Source organism: Drosophila tropicalis, unplaced genomic scaffold (assembly GCF_018151085.1).
Source record: "Drosophila tropicalis isolate 14030-0801.00 unplaced genomic scaffold, ASM1815108v1 contig_845, whole genome shotgun sequence".
Classification (NCBI taxonomy): domain Eukaryota; kingdom Metazoa; phylum Arthropoda; class Insecta; order Diptera; family Drosophilidae; genus Drosophila; species Drosophila tropicalis.
The window spans coordinates 7,417,769-7,430,667 of NW_027173338.1; the positions used below are offsets into that span (position 1 = coordinate 7,417,769).

Here is a 12,899-nt window from a genome sequence, read left to right on the forward strand (position 1 = left end):
ACATCCGGTTAACACTTTTTTCCACCAGTCACGTCACATGAAGTTCCTCTGGTCTTGTTTTGGCAAAAGTTGAAGTTCAGCATTAAAATCAATAGGAAGAATGGCGAAAAACTTTTGTTATACTAACTCTCCAGGGCAACAGTTTGTCAATCCATCAGTGTCAGTGACCTAGCACGGTTCAAGCTCAACTCACTTGAGTTGCAACCCACCCCAATCCTTATGCTGGTGGTGGTCACTGACCACAGACAGGCAACCAGCCAACTTCCATGTATGGTCAACATGGGGGGCAGGTGTTTCCAACATCCACACATGCCATGTATGTATGGGTAAATATGAAACAAAAACCAGTCAGGCACAAAGTTTTCTGTGTAAAACAAATTATACTTAGTAGTATTAGTTAGTGGTTGTAGAACAAGGGTTGCATACAAATTGTGCACGGGTTGGATTTAGGGTTCAAATGTACAGTCCGTGAACCCTTTTTGGTCAAAGGGCAGATACGTATGTATGTATGCTTTCATACAGACAATTGCTTCTATCTTTCAATTGTTATCTAAGCCTATTAAGCTTAAATTAAATTTCCATTCAAAGCACATGAAATTCCATCAAGCGAAATCATCTTCTTGTGTAAGCAGTAAATTATATTCATTATATAGATAGATAGATAGATAGAAAGATATATGTATTTGCAAATTTGTATTCTATATTCTTCTATGCCAAAATGATATAAATTATGATCCATGAGAATTCAGAGAGGATGACACTTATATACTTTAGCTTTAACTTTGTTGATTCTTAGTAATCCAACACAATCAATCCTACAAATCCTTTGTAGATTTAATGCTTAATTATTATATTGCATTATGAACAGAGTATTTAGGAATATATCTAATTAGCACTCTTCCATCTCACTCTTTCATTCAATCTTAATCATTAGAAGATTCCATTAAAAAATCAAAACATTCCATTCATTAATATTCGCATTTGTTTTTTAAATTATTCATTTTTGCGTTCAGCTTTAGAACAACAAAACAAACATTAAATCATAATTCTGGTCTATTATATTTTTTTTTTTAGAACAACAAAACAAACATTAAATCATAATTCTGGTCTATAATTTTTTTTTTTTGTTTAAAAAAGTTTATCTGCCAAATAAAACCAAATAGATGATAATAATAGAAAGTTTTAAACCAAAGTTCAGTCATTTGATGTCCCTGCTTCCGTGTGTTGCGCTTCAATGACAAACCTCAATCTAATTATCTTCAATTATCAGTATATACATACAGTTATATGAATATATAATGCATTGTGAAACATCTAGGAGTGTGTGTGCATGTGTGTGTGTGATGAGGGGTTCATTATTGCATTATGTCAATCACAAGGTTTTATTTTGTTTATAGAAGCGCCACACGCCATATGACATTTTAAAAAGCTAAATAAACTGACAACAGAACCTTCTACGTGATATAAACGAAAGTAAATGAAAATGAATTGAATTACGTATGCAATTTGCCTTTTTTTGCTTTATTTTTCGTTGCTCTTTATTTTTAATTAAATTCCCTGCATTTGGCTCTGAGCCAATAAAACACAATTAACTTTTAAAACAATGAAACAATTTGCGGCATTCGACTAAAATTTTAGTTAATTGTTTTTTTTCTTTGCAAAATGAAAATCTTCTCCCCTCTGCAGGCCACTCGGTCAGTGGGAGTTCATAGCACCTTAGCATTTTGGCAATAAGCCTATTTCAAATATTTACCATTAAACTGTGTCGCCATTTGCTTAGTCAGCAAACAAAACCGTCAAGGGATGGGAAGGGAAGGGGGTGGAGGGGACAAAAAATTAGACGAGGTGTAAAGTGCGTTTTGCATAATTTGAAATTTTTAGCAATTGGATTTAATTGACTAAGCTTGGGCGTTAATCAAGCTAATTGGTGACATCATCAGCAAGTAATGTAAGATTCTCAAGTCGCAGTTGTTCAACGAGGGAAGTTTGTAAAGTTTGTAAAGTGATTTGGGTATTTCTTTAAAATATGCAGCCACACTTTTCCTTAAGGAGCAGAATATTACCTAATTACATCATTTAAAATGTAGAAAATGAAAACAAAATGAATCTAAGTCTAGAAATTTATTCTAGTTTCAATTTAAACTTCAGTTAAAGCTATTACTATATACATATTTTATTGTTAATAAATCTTCTTTAATAATAAATCTAAAGGTTAAAAGGAAATTTCAAACAAAATTAGCCCAAATATATTCCAAATATTTGAATTACTGATCTAGAAGCAAACAGAAACGATTGAGGAGAGCAAGGAAGAAGGAAAATGACTGCAAATTGATAATAAATTCTTTTGACTTCAATTCGTATTTATCACTACTCAATATCAGCATTATCACTTAACTATTCTTGGTAAATAGAAAATTTCCAGTCTCATTAATCATTCCATTCTCCCCATTTCTGGACACCTAATCAAACAGCCCTCTGATTATCTTCTTCATCATAAGCTAGCAGCAAATTGCGTAAGTCTGACTCAATGATATCACATAACGCCATAAGCCCGTCTGGAATTTCAATAAACGAGTTCTATTACACAAAAAGACAAAACAAAGCAAAACAAAAAATCGAAAATCGAAAAAAATAACACAAAACGCATGAAGTCAACAAAAAATCAAGTCGCTGTCCCTGGACTATTGCTATTCTGTTTATATTTCATTCTACCAAAGTCAATTTACCTAAGCTCTTGACGAGTTTTGTATGCAATATTTCTATAGTCGATAAATAAGCAAAAATCTAATGGTAAAATATGATTGAATTCATACAGAAAGCACCAAAATAAACCCATTGTCATCAATCACAAGAGAGTATGATAGAACATCTAGCTGACCTTCCAACTGACAGAATACTATATACATACATATACATATGTATAGTGAAAGGAGGGGGCGGTTATTGTTCCGCTGACCGAATAACTTAATTTACTCGTAATTTGGCAAAATGCTGGCATGTTTATAGGGAGATTCAACAGATATTTAACCAGTTTTGATAAGCCATTGGGTCAACAACTTTATATATATAATCATAATAAACACAATTTCGAGGTCAGTTTAAACAATGTAAATAAAAATTGTAAACTATATATTGATTGCTAGATAAGCAACAGAATTGCTCAATTCTATATGATGATGATGATGGAATCCATTAAGCAATCAGCCAAGTTTATCAAGTTCAGAGCCACTAACCATGCAAATATTGTGATAGAAGATTTCAGGGTCTTAATATAAATATTTCTAAATGATTTTTATTTCAAAAATAGTTGATTTTGTCATCAGATGAAATCAATATATTGATTAAGGTTTGTTCTGAATTCGTCACTAATTCGAAGATAAACTTTTTGTTTTTTGGGTTTAAATATAAGTAATTGGCAATTGCCTTGACAGGTGTTGCCCTCCGTTTATAGAATTTTCCAATTGATTCTGCATTGCCTAACAGAATTAAATGAATTAATAATTCATATGGTTGGATGTTAGTCAATTAACTCTCTAAACAACATTCTTAGTTTCTAGACCTTGAGTTGAGTAGAGCTTAGTTGAGCCCTAGTATATATGTACATAGTATATTCCGATGATATCATGTTTGCCTGAAACAAAAATTAGAAACTAGTTCTTTATTTTGTGGCAAATTGATTTTTTAAACAAAACATACATTTCACATTTTCCCACGCCATAAATATGTCTTCATGCCCATTTCTTTTCTTTCCTTTTTTTTTTTTTTGCAAATCCAAAATGATATGTGTAGCATTTCACTTGGGGTTTTTGTTATTGTTATTGTTATTGTGTGTGCTTGTGTGTGGGTTTCAAGTGCAATTCATCAATTGAAAAGTCTTAAAGCAATGCAATCAGCCATTTCACGTTTCTCAGTTTTCAAAGAGGTTCTCAAGACGACAATGAATTTGCACATAGGCAAAAGAATGGCCAAAGAAAGCCATATAAGGTTGAACCTACAAAAGCAAAGCAAAGAAGAGAGTAAGTGCAAAAGTGTTTGTGTATCTATGTATCTACGGTTTTCTATACGGTACCATGTGCCATTTATCAAAGCCTCGCTATTCATAGTAAGTATTAGCATGGAATTCATGGCAAAATCGCAGTCTGCCCCACATGCCCACACAGAGTGAGTGAGTGAACCAGCCCCAGAGTGGGAGGGCAGGGAGGTAGAGAGTCAGTTCAATGAACTTCAAGTAAAAACGCCTCGTTTAAAAAAAGCACAAGAAAAATCTCTGAGCAATAATTTTTAATGTAAAACAGAGGCACATAGTTTTGGTTATTTTGTTTTCGGAATATTTGCTAGATGAGATCAGACAAGCCACTAAATGGATAGGGTTGGGTTGCAAACAAAGTGGCATGCAATGGTGATGATGATGATGATGAAGATGGTGGGGGATTCTTGGGACGGTGTGGGGGGCAAGCACATTAATAATAATTACATGACTGCAGCTTGACATCTGTTTGAAGTTTTATGCTGGCCAGCCTCCATCTCTTCTCTAGCCCATCTCCCTAGCCCACCGCTCCCAATTTCATTTCATTTGCTTGCTGATGGAGTTATTACAATGGTTTCCATAAATAGATAGTCATCCAAGGCAATTCCTGGAGTTGGCGATCGGCACGCAACCAGCAGCAGCCGTCAACTTTTGTTTTCATTATTTCCTCTCCACCCATTCAAAGTTCTTTTTTATTATTTTGACCTTATTATGCAGACAGAGCGTGAAGAACAACAGAAAGAGAGAGAGAGAGACAGAGATAGAGGGAGACATCGATCTCCTGCCCATTGACTTGCAATGTTTGATTGCTAAAGCTGCAAGAGAAGAGATCGTTGGAATTCCCAGTAAATCCCATCAAGAAATACTTGCGAATCCTTGAAACTTTTCAGTCTTTAGCCTTCGGGAAACCGCAACTCAGACATTACCGGGAAAAATATTCAATATTTTTAGTTCAGATGGAATATTGAGAAGAGACAAGACTTATCACTGTTGGACTAATATAGATTACAAATTTTCTTTTAATTACTTTTCAAAGTTATAGACTTTTTAATGTAGGACTTGAGAATGGAAAACTTTAAGCGAGTAAGATCTAAGCGTCGCTTCTAATGGATCAATTGAACTAAAATTTGATACGAGGTTTCTTTACATATTCCTTTATCCTTTAAAAGAACTACTGACCTAAATATATATTCCTTTATCTCCAATTTAATACAATATTTGCCTTCACACGCCATAAATATTGCCACTTGCTCATTTTTGTATAAAAGTTTTTAGAATATTTCCTCTACAGGTTCAAACTATCAGCTTGTTTTCTCTGCAAGACAATTTATTTATTAAATTTCTAAAATAATTTTTTAAAATTCATCAAACCTTCTCTTCATCGTCTCGAGGTCAAACTTTATAAGAAGACTTTTGATAAGTTTTCACATCAACTGTCCTCTTTGTTTTGGATTTCCGATAACCAAAAAACAAAAAACAACTTGGATACAAAATTCTTAAGTTTTAAGAACAAATTTCAATTGAATTTTTATTTTTTGTCTTCGTTTTTAGTGGTCTCGTCCCGGTATACGGACCATTTGCTTCGTTTGTCTTTAGAGCAATTGAAGAACATTTTGTAAGTAATTTTTAGTGGGCGTCGTCCACCCCTCCAACCCCTCTGCTGTGCTTACACCTCCCTTCTTTAGTTTGGTTTTATACTCGTCTTGGGTCTGTCATTTGCCAATTGGCATTTTATGTGTTCGTTTTGTAGTAAATTGATATTTCCGCCTTGGGGTGCAGCACTGGCTGGCTTTTGGACTACTTCAAACACTTTAACTAATTTGCTCTACTTTCTATCTTTCTCTTTGCAGGTATGTAAAACCAAGTGACTAACTAACTTGTCAACAAAAAAATTAATCTTATGTATCGTAAGTCTTTAGTATAAATCACGCCCAAAAACAAAAATTGTTTATCTCAAGTTTGTTTTATTAATTTAAGACAATTAATTTAAAAAGTGTTAAAAAAAACAAAACCAACCCGTAACAAAAGAAAGACAATTTGTCTCTCATAAAAAGGCAACAAGGGGTTAAACGTTTCATCCTCTCCTCACACCTCTTGTCGAGCATTCGTCTCGACTTGTGTGGAACGTGCTTAATTGAAAGTTCAATGGATTTAAACCAACAAAAAGGCGGCAAAATGCCTCTGATAAAGTGACGGAGAGATGAAAATGGAGATTTATATATGCACATACATACATATTCATATCTCAAGTGCATTATACGCCTTTTCGTCAGAATATATAGCAGCTGCAGGCAAAGTGAGAATCTCTCATCTTGTCCAAACCCAAAAAAGGGCCCCGCCGTCCATTCTCGAAAATGTGTGTTTAATTAGCCAACTGGCGACAATGTCGCGCCCTTGTCTCTAATCATTTTTGGTCAGTCTAGAGTCTAGACAAATTGACTCACTCCTTCCATCGATTTGTTACTCAAATTTAAATTCAAAGTGGGTTTTGTTTTTGGCCTGACTAGCCAAAGTCATTTGTCAGTACGGATAAATGACTCTTGTCTGGACATGCAAATTGAAATGTTGTTTGTGTGTTGGCCAAATTGAGTAAAAATACACCACCAACAACAACACCAAGAACATAAGTAAAGTGTAAAGTTACTAAATCAATAAGAGAAAATATATTTTGCTTGCCATTCATTTTTTTTTTCTCCTTTTCAATTACTTCAAAGTGTAAAATGTCATTTATAAAATTTGTTTGCTGATTCAGCTTACTATATTGTTAGTAGGATTAGGCATTTTGGCCATAAGCTGGCTTAAGATTGGGTTGGATTTGGATTAAAATATTCCACAGGTACCTGTTCTAAGTGTTAAGACGGCGCTTAGTTAATCCCAATGGATATCTACCTAGATAAACCTTGAAAGTAAATAACCACAGGGATTAAATAGTTTGTTAAAAATATTAACTAAATAACCTGTTAAGCATTGTAAATTGTTTAGCTTACTTAATACATATACTAGCATTTTAATATTTATTTTGGTTTTGCCCAATTAACCCTATCACAGGAAATTATTTTCTATGAAAGACAAAAGTTTCCAATTGGTTGGAAAATGAATCAAATATGTATAGCTAGAGTTATGAGTATATTGCAGGAATACTTAAAGAATAAGAAATTAAAGAAAGAAAATTACAAATATTCTCATGAAAAGTATTCTTAGGTTTCAAAGATGTCCTATACTAAATTTGTGATGCTGATTTCCCAACGTTATGGGGCTCGAAACAATTTTGCAATCAGAATCAAAGTGTTGGACACTTTTCAATCACTAATCGGTCTTTATAAAAGATTTTAGTTTATAATGGGAACTTCTATCAATAATTAAACATCTAGATAGATGGGCGTAGATCGCCCTCTTAGCATCTATATTCTTACCTACTAATGAGTGATCAATGCCTTCCTTTAATTTTTATTACCCACATTTATTTCTGTTATTAGAAGTGTTAATAGTTTGGCCTGATTTTGCGCAATCTTACTTGGCCTCGATTCAATTCAAAGAAACACTTAAAAAATTGATTGTCTATTGATTTACTTAGACCACTTTTCACTTGACTCCACTCCCCTTCTTCCTATGCTTGAATGGCCTTGATGCAAAAAGAACAAGTGTTGGCTTAAATAAACATGCAAAGTACAAGTATTGATTGTTTTAGTGACAGAAACTAAACTGATTCATTTCATTTATAGACAAGTGTGTGTGTGTGTATATGTATGTATGTATGTTTGTCCCTTGGCCAGGTGTCATAATTTTTGAGCATTCTGAAAGTTTTACAACATGGACATAAAACAGACAGCTGTAGGTTTAATAGCTTAACATGTGTGCAATTTAGGGGAAATGCCAAAAATTAAAAAGTAATCAAGGAAATTCCCCAGACATCGACTTAGGGTAGAATAGCAGGCAAGGGATTTGCCCTGCCTGCGGACAGGTAACTTAATAGGCGGGTCAGCAAGAAAGGGTCTCAGGTTGTACATTTTATTGTGGGGGTGGGCTGGACAGGGTCTTGGCCTGTGGCAGAGGACAAACTTGCTACCTGGAACGTATAAAATCTCTGTGAAGATTCAAGTGCAGCATCAGTTGTCTGACAACGAGCAAAGTGCGAACATCAAGAGTGAAAAGATTCTGTGATTTGTTGAAACAAAGAAAAAATGGCCACCACGATTTCTACCACCTGCACTCAATTGTTGAGTTTGAACCAGAAATCAGCTTCGATGACTACCTTTACATTGGATGCCTCTCGTTTTGCTCAAAAGGATTTGGGTCTATTCATGGAGAGTCTGGAGACAATTTCCCGCCTTGAAAGGGAACGCCATGAGCGTCGCCAACGACGACGAGAGCAAAAGATCCAACAGGCTCGCATTGCCGAATTGGAGAGCGAAAGATGTGTCAGTCCAACGCCCAGTGCTGAGGAGGCAGTCGACGAACCTGTCATGTATTTGGAAGCCAAATGCATACCCTATGCCATATCCGAGGAATTGCCCATGCAGAAGAATTACAATTCGAACTACAGTTCAAAGCGTATATCCGATTACTATTCCTGCGATGATGAGGCCTACGGCAGTGTCAATCAATCGCCACGTAGCAGTGTGACCTACTGCAGTTGTGGTGGCATCTCTAGCAATCAGGATTCCGATTCGGCTGAATCTGGCATCTATGGACAAACGAGTTCATCAGCATCACCACCACCACTACGTCCACGTTCTCAGGTTATCACCCAGCCCAAGGCACGTTCGACACGTTCTCGCATTATTAGTTTGGTATTGAAACGTGAATATGCCAAAGCCCCATCCGCTGAGCACTTGGATCAGCCCCAACGCTGTGATCGAATGGTCAATGAGACAATCAAACATAAATTTGATCAGCTTTCTAGCAAATCACGACGTGGCATTGCCTTTGGTCAGGGATCGGCGGAAGAGCGTTTCCTCGACAAGGCATTGCGCTATTTGACTTTGTAATAACCAAAATCATATGATTTATATTCAGCTTTAAATTAGAATAGTTTTTGAATTTAGAAAGTATCCATTTCTATATAGAACATGTAAGAAATATTCATTAATTTGTTTGTAAAACATATTTTTTTTAACTATTAAATTTAAAAAAGAAAACGAACTCAAACTTTTTCTCTTTTCTATAATGGAATTTCACTTTGAAGTAAATTGAAATCTATAAATTCTTTTGAGTACCTCCGAATCCGCCCAACTACATACTCTCTGGTATATCACATATAAATTCGAAGTGTTCATCCCTTGAACACTTCTGTCGTCAACTCACTTGGCACTTATTTTAATGGCTTTCCGTTAGGTAGTCAGACAGATGGTGTCGATGGTGTTGCAACCTTCCGTTTCTACACGACGACCCAGTGACATGGTTGTGTCTTGTCAATGCAGCTCCACTCGACTCCAGGCAGAGATTATCCGAGTCAATTGGAACAGCTTGTCAGGTTGCCTGTCATTTGGGTGTGACTTCTACTTCCTCAACGTGCCAGCATCAGCGACTACTACTAAAAATACACAGACAATGTGACGCCTTAGCAGCGCAGATGCCTGTTGCTCTGGCTTTGTTTACATGCATGCCAGAGGAGTGTACACAGACACAGGGTGTTTATGGCATTTATGGCATATTTGGGTCCTTTTTGCCTTCACAGTCCTTGCCATACACAGAACGAAATGTGATGGAAAGCTTTCGTCTGTTGCTTCTCGGCCTGATGTCTATGGCCATGCGCAAAAGCTGCCATAAAAAAGCAAGTTTTCGGTTTTTGGTTTACTTTCTCGTGTGTTTTTTTTTTGTTTCTTCTCTTAGTTGAATTGGTTTTGGCTTCCTGGTTGCAGTTCCTCAAGTTGTGGGCCCAGTATCTATCACAAATTCAAATAGAAAAGCCAGCATACTTTTGTGCGCCGGAAATGGCAAACGGCGCGTAGCGTGTACACGTCCTCTCATTCTTTGTGTTTTACTCCCCATGTGTGTGTGTGTGTGTGTGAATGTGTATGTGTATTGGTGTTGCATGTATCGCGCCATGTTTGCTCAAGTAAAAGCCGAAATTTGATTAATTAATTTAGACAAAAAAGCCACTGGAAAATGGCACAAAAAGCAAAAGAAGCCCTAAAAAACTTGGCCCATTCTTCGACCATTTCTCCTCCTCTTTCCTCCTTCGACAATAAAATATAAATTGATGCGCGCGCTGCGCTTGTGTGCGTGTAAATGTATGGGTATATGTATGTGCATGAATCTATACATAAGTGTGCGTGTATTGGTGCGTGCGTTTGGCAGTATTTTCTTTTTTTTGTCGTACACTTTTAAAGGTCACACGGGTTTGAGTGCCAAAAAATATTTATGGGGGAAAAACTGAAATTCTAATCAAAAAAAAAAAAAAACGAAACGAAATATATAAAAATAAATTTATGTCCCCCTTATAAACGAAAAATCCCATCAAATATTTGTATATACTAGAAAAGGGGATAACTTTTTTTTGGGTGTGCCTTAAACTCCCTCTGCTGCTTGTGTGTGTGTGTGTGTTTATTGACTTCCTCTTCTGGGAGTATTTCTATATGTGTGTTTGTGTGTGTGCGTGTGAATGCTAATTGAGTTTTCTCTGTGTTTTTTGAACCTTAAAATAAAACGTCTCTATTTTGCATTTACTTTCAAAATTATTAAAAAAAAAAAAAAAAAAACAGCAAAAAATTTACAAAAAAAAAAAAAAAAAATAATATATTGTTAACATTAATAAACATACAGAAAAATTATGCTGCAATACGACCAGGTAAATGACAACAAAGTAAATCATTGTCTTTATGCATATCCTACAAATACATACATATATACTGATTATGTCTGTGGTTAGTTTAGTATTTTTGACGTCAAAATCAGCTGCCAGAGTGCCGAGAATATGACCCAAATAGCTATAGATTCAATTGCAACTGCAGACAACAAAACGACAACAACACCAGCAACAACAACAATAATATGAGACAACAAACAAACTGAAAGCGGCATAACAATTGTCAACGGATGGCACGCCATCTGACGTCGACATCAGTTGTTCTTTCGCCCAGTTCCCCCTCTTTGCGCAGTCACCACCACCACTCTACAGCGTACCTCAGTTCCTTAGCCTTCGCTTGAGACCTCGTTGAAGTGCCATTGCATACGTGTATGATGACTGTGATTAACTTTTGTCTGTCAACCGCTTTTGTCTTTTGCCATTTTTTTTTCCGCCAGTTCTGTTGCAGCACAGCCACAGCAAAATGTTGGTAGATCTTGGAGCCAAGCTTTGTTTGCACTTGAGTCGCATTTCAAGTTTCTTGCAATGCACTTGAAATCCTTTTTCCTAAGCACTTGCCCTTTGAGAAATGCCCTATATAAAGAAGGTTGTTTGTTGTTTGAGACAAAACGTACGAAAGTATCAAAAACAATTTGATGGAAAAGTCGTTGGGTATTTTTTGTTAGCCTACTTTGAATAGATGTTAAGTGAAATAATTCTATGAACATAATCATTCTAAATTATTACTTAACCCTCTAAGAGTTAAGAGTACCTCAAGTTAAAAATCGATATTTGATAAATTTATTATTATTCATCAATTCTTAAATCATTATAAAGACAGTTAAGATACCTAAATTTTCAGCCATTTGAATTTCATTTCAAATTATTGAAATATTTATCAATCTATTATATATAAAACTTTAACATAATGACTCTTTAGAAGCTTTACTTGGTATTCTATTTGAATTAACTCAAATGGATTTATAAGAACTTAGCTTTCTTCAGTGATACAGTAAAAACTTTCAGCGGAAATATCCAGCCAAAATTAAGATGAATTTGAATTGTCAAAGAAAAATAAAGTATACGCCCCATGGTGATCTTTAAATGATGTTTAAGTTTTAATCTTGTGCAATTCCAATCCCAACTTCGAGAGGTAGATATGGTTATGTACAGTGAATGATGGCATTATCTAAGGCGCTATAGGATATCTAAAAGGAGTCAGGATACATAAGCTTGTGGTTCTAGCTTGTTGTGAAACATATCTCACTCCTCTATTAAACCATTGAGTCGAGTCTGTGCTTGTGAAATATTATTATCACAAAAGTGACAAAAAGGAATTCAGACTTTTAATGCCACAGATTAAGTTTTATTGTTGTGCTAGTTTAATTTTCCACTTGTTATTATTTTTCTTTTCAAATCCAAATCAATGGCATTTTTATTTTTATCCCACTTTCCAAATGACTTCATGCGAAACGATTATCCTAAACCAACATCACTCAAGCTAACAGCTTAGTCATTTTATATATGAGCATTAATCCGAGTAGAAAAACTTTTGACACTTTTGCCCGGCACAATTCTTTCTAATCCCAAATCCAACTTCTACACCGTCAACTGCCGCCCATCCCAACCAACATCTCATCAAGGTCTGCTCCAGACCTAACCCAATGTGGTCTATTTACCTTGTGCTTCAAAAGCATTCATCTCAAATCCCAGACCAACCCCCTTCAACCACACATAACCCAGAAATGTCGTAGGGAAAAGTTTTCTTGTTTTTTTTTTTTGTTTTTTTGCATTTGCAGTTTCCCGTTTTCCGTTTCTTTGTTCGTCCACACACTAATGCCGAGTTTTCTTTATATGCTGCTAAAACTTTTTACTGGGAACGACTGACATAATTTGGGTATAGGTGAGAGGGCGACCGACTGGATGGGTGGGTGGGATAGATAGACAAACAAACAAAACCGAAAGTTTTGCCCTTTCCAAGTTATCCTTGCTGAGTCATCTCCTACAGATATACTATGCTTTGTCCTCCATAAAAATGATAATAATATTATATCCTTCAAGTGTCTTGTTGTAGGCACACGCAAT

General features: G+C 35.6%; 2 protein-coding genes across 11 annotated transcripts in view; both read left to right on the plus strand.

Annotated features, from left to right (window-relative positions):
• The window catches only part of LOC137581507 (serine-rich adhesin for platelets), a 62,112-nt gene that overhangs the window by 38,468 nt on the left and 10,745 nt on the right, over window positions 1-12,899 (plus strand). The window contains exons 1-2 of one of the 10 annotated variants that reach the window (XM_068295782.1): window positions 9,947-9,981; window positions 10,732-10,817. The exons of the other annotated variants lie outside the window; for them this stretch is intronic. Coding sequence (XP_068151883.1) covers window positions 10,800-10,817 — 18 coding nt within the window. The 5' untranslated portion in view covers window positions 9,947-9,981; window positions 10,732-10,799. Of the gene's footprint in view, window positions 1-9,946; window positions 9,982-10,731; window positions 10,818-12,899 lie in introns of those variants that run through there. 10 annotated transcript variants of the gene reach the window in all.
• Window positions 8,027-9,015, plus strand: dunk (disrupted underground network). Its single transcript, XM_068294692.1, has one exon. It carries the CDS (start codon window positions 8,209-8,211, stop codon window positions 9,013-9,015), a length of 807 nt encoding a protein of 268 aa, XP_068150793.1. The 5' UTR covers window positions 8,027-8,208.

What these genes read in the sequence shown, in the direction of transcription:
- dunk (XM_068294692.1), top strand. Translation starts at nt 8,209, where the DNA reads ATGGCCACCACGATTTCTACCACCTGCACTCAATTGTTGAGTTTGAAC.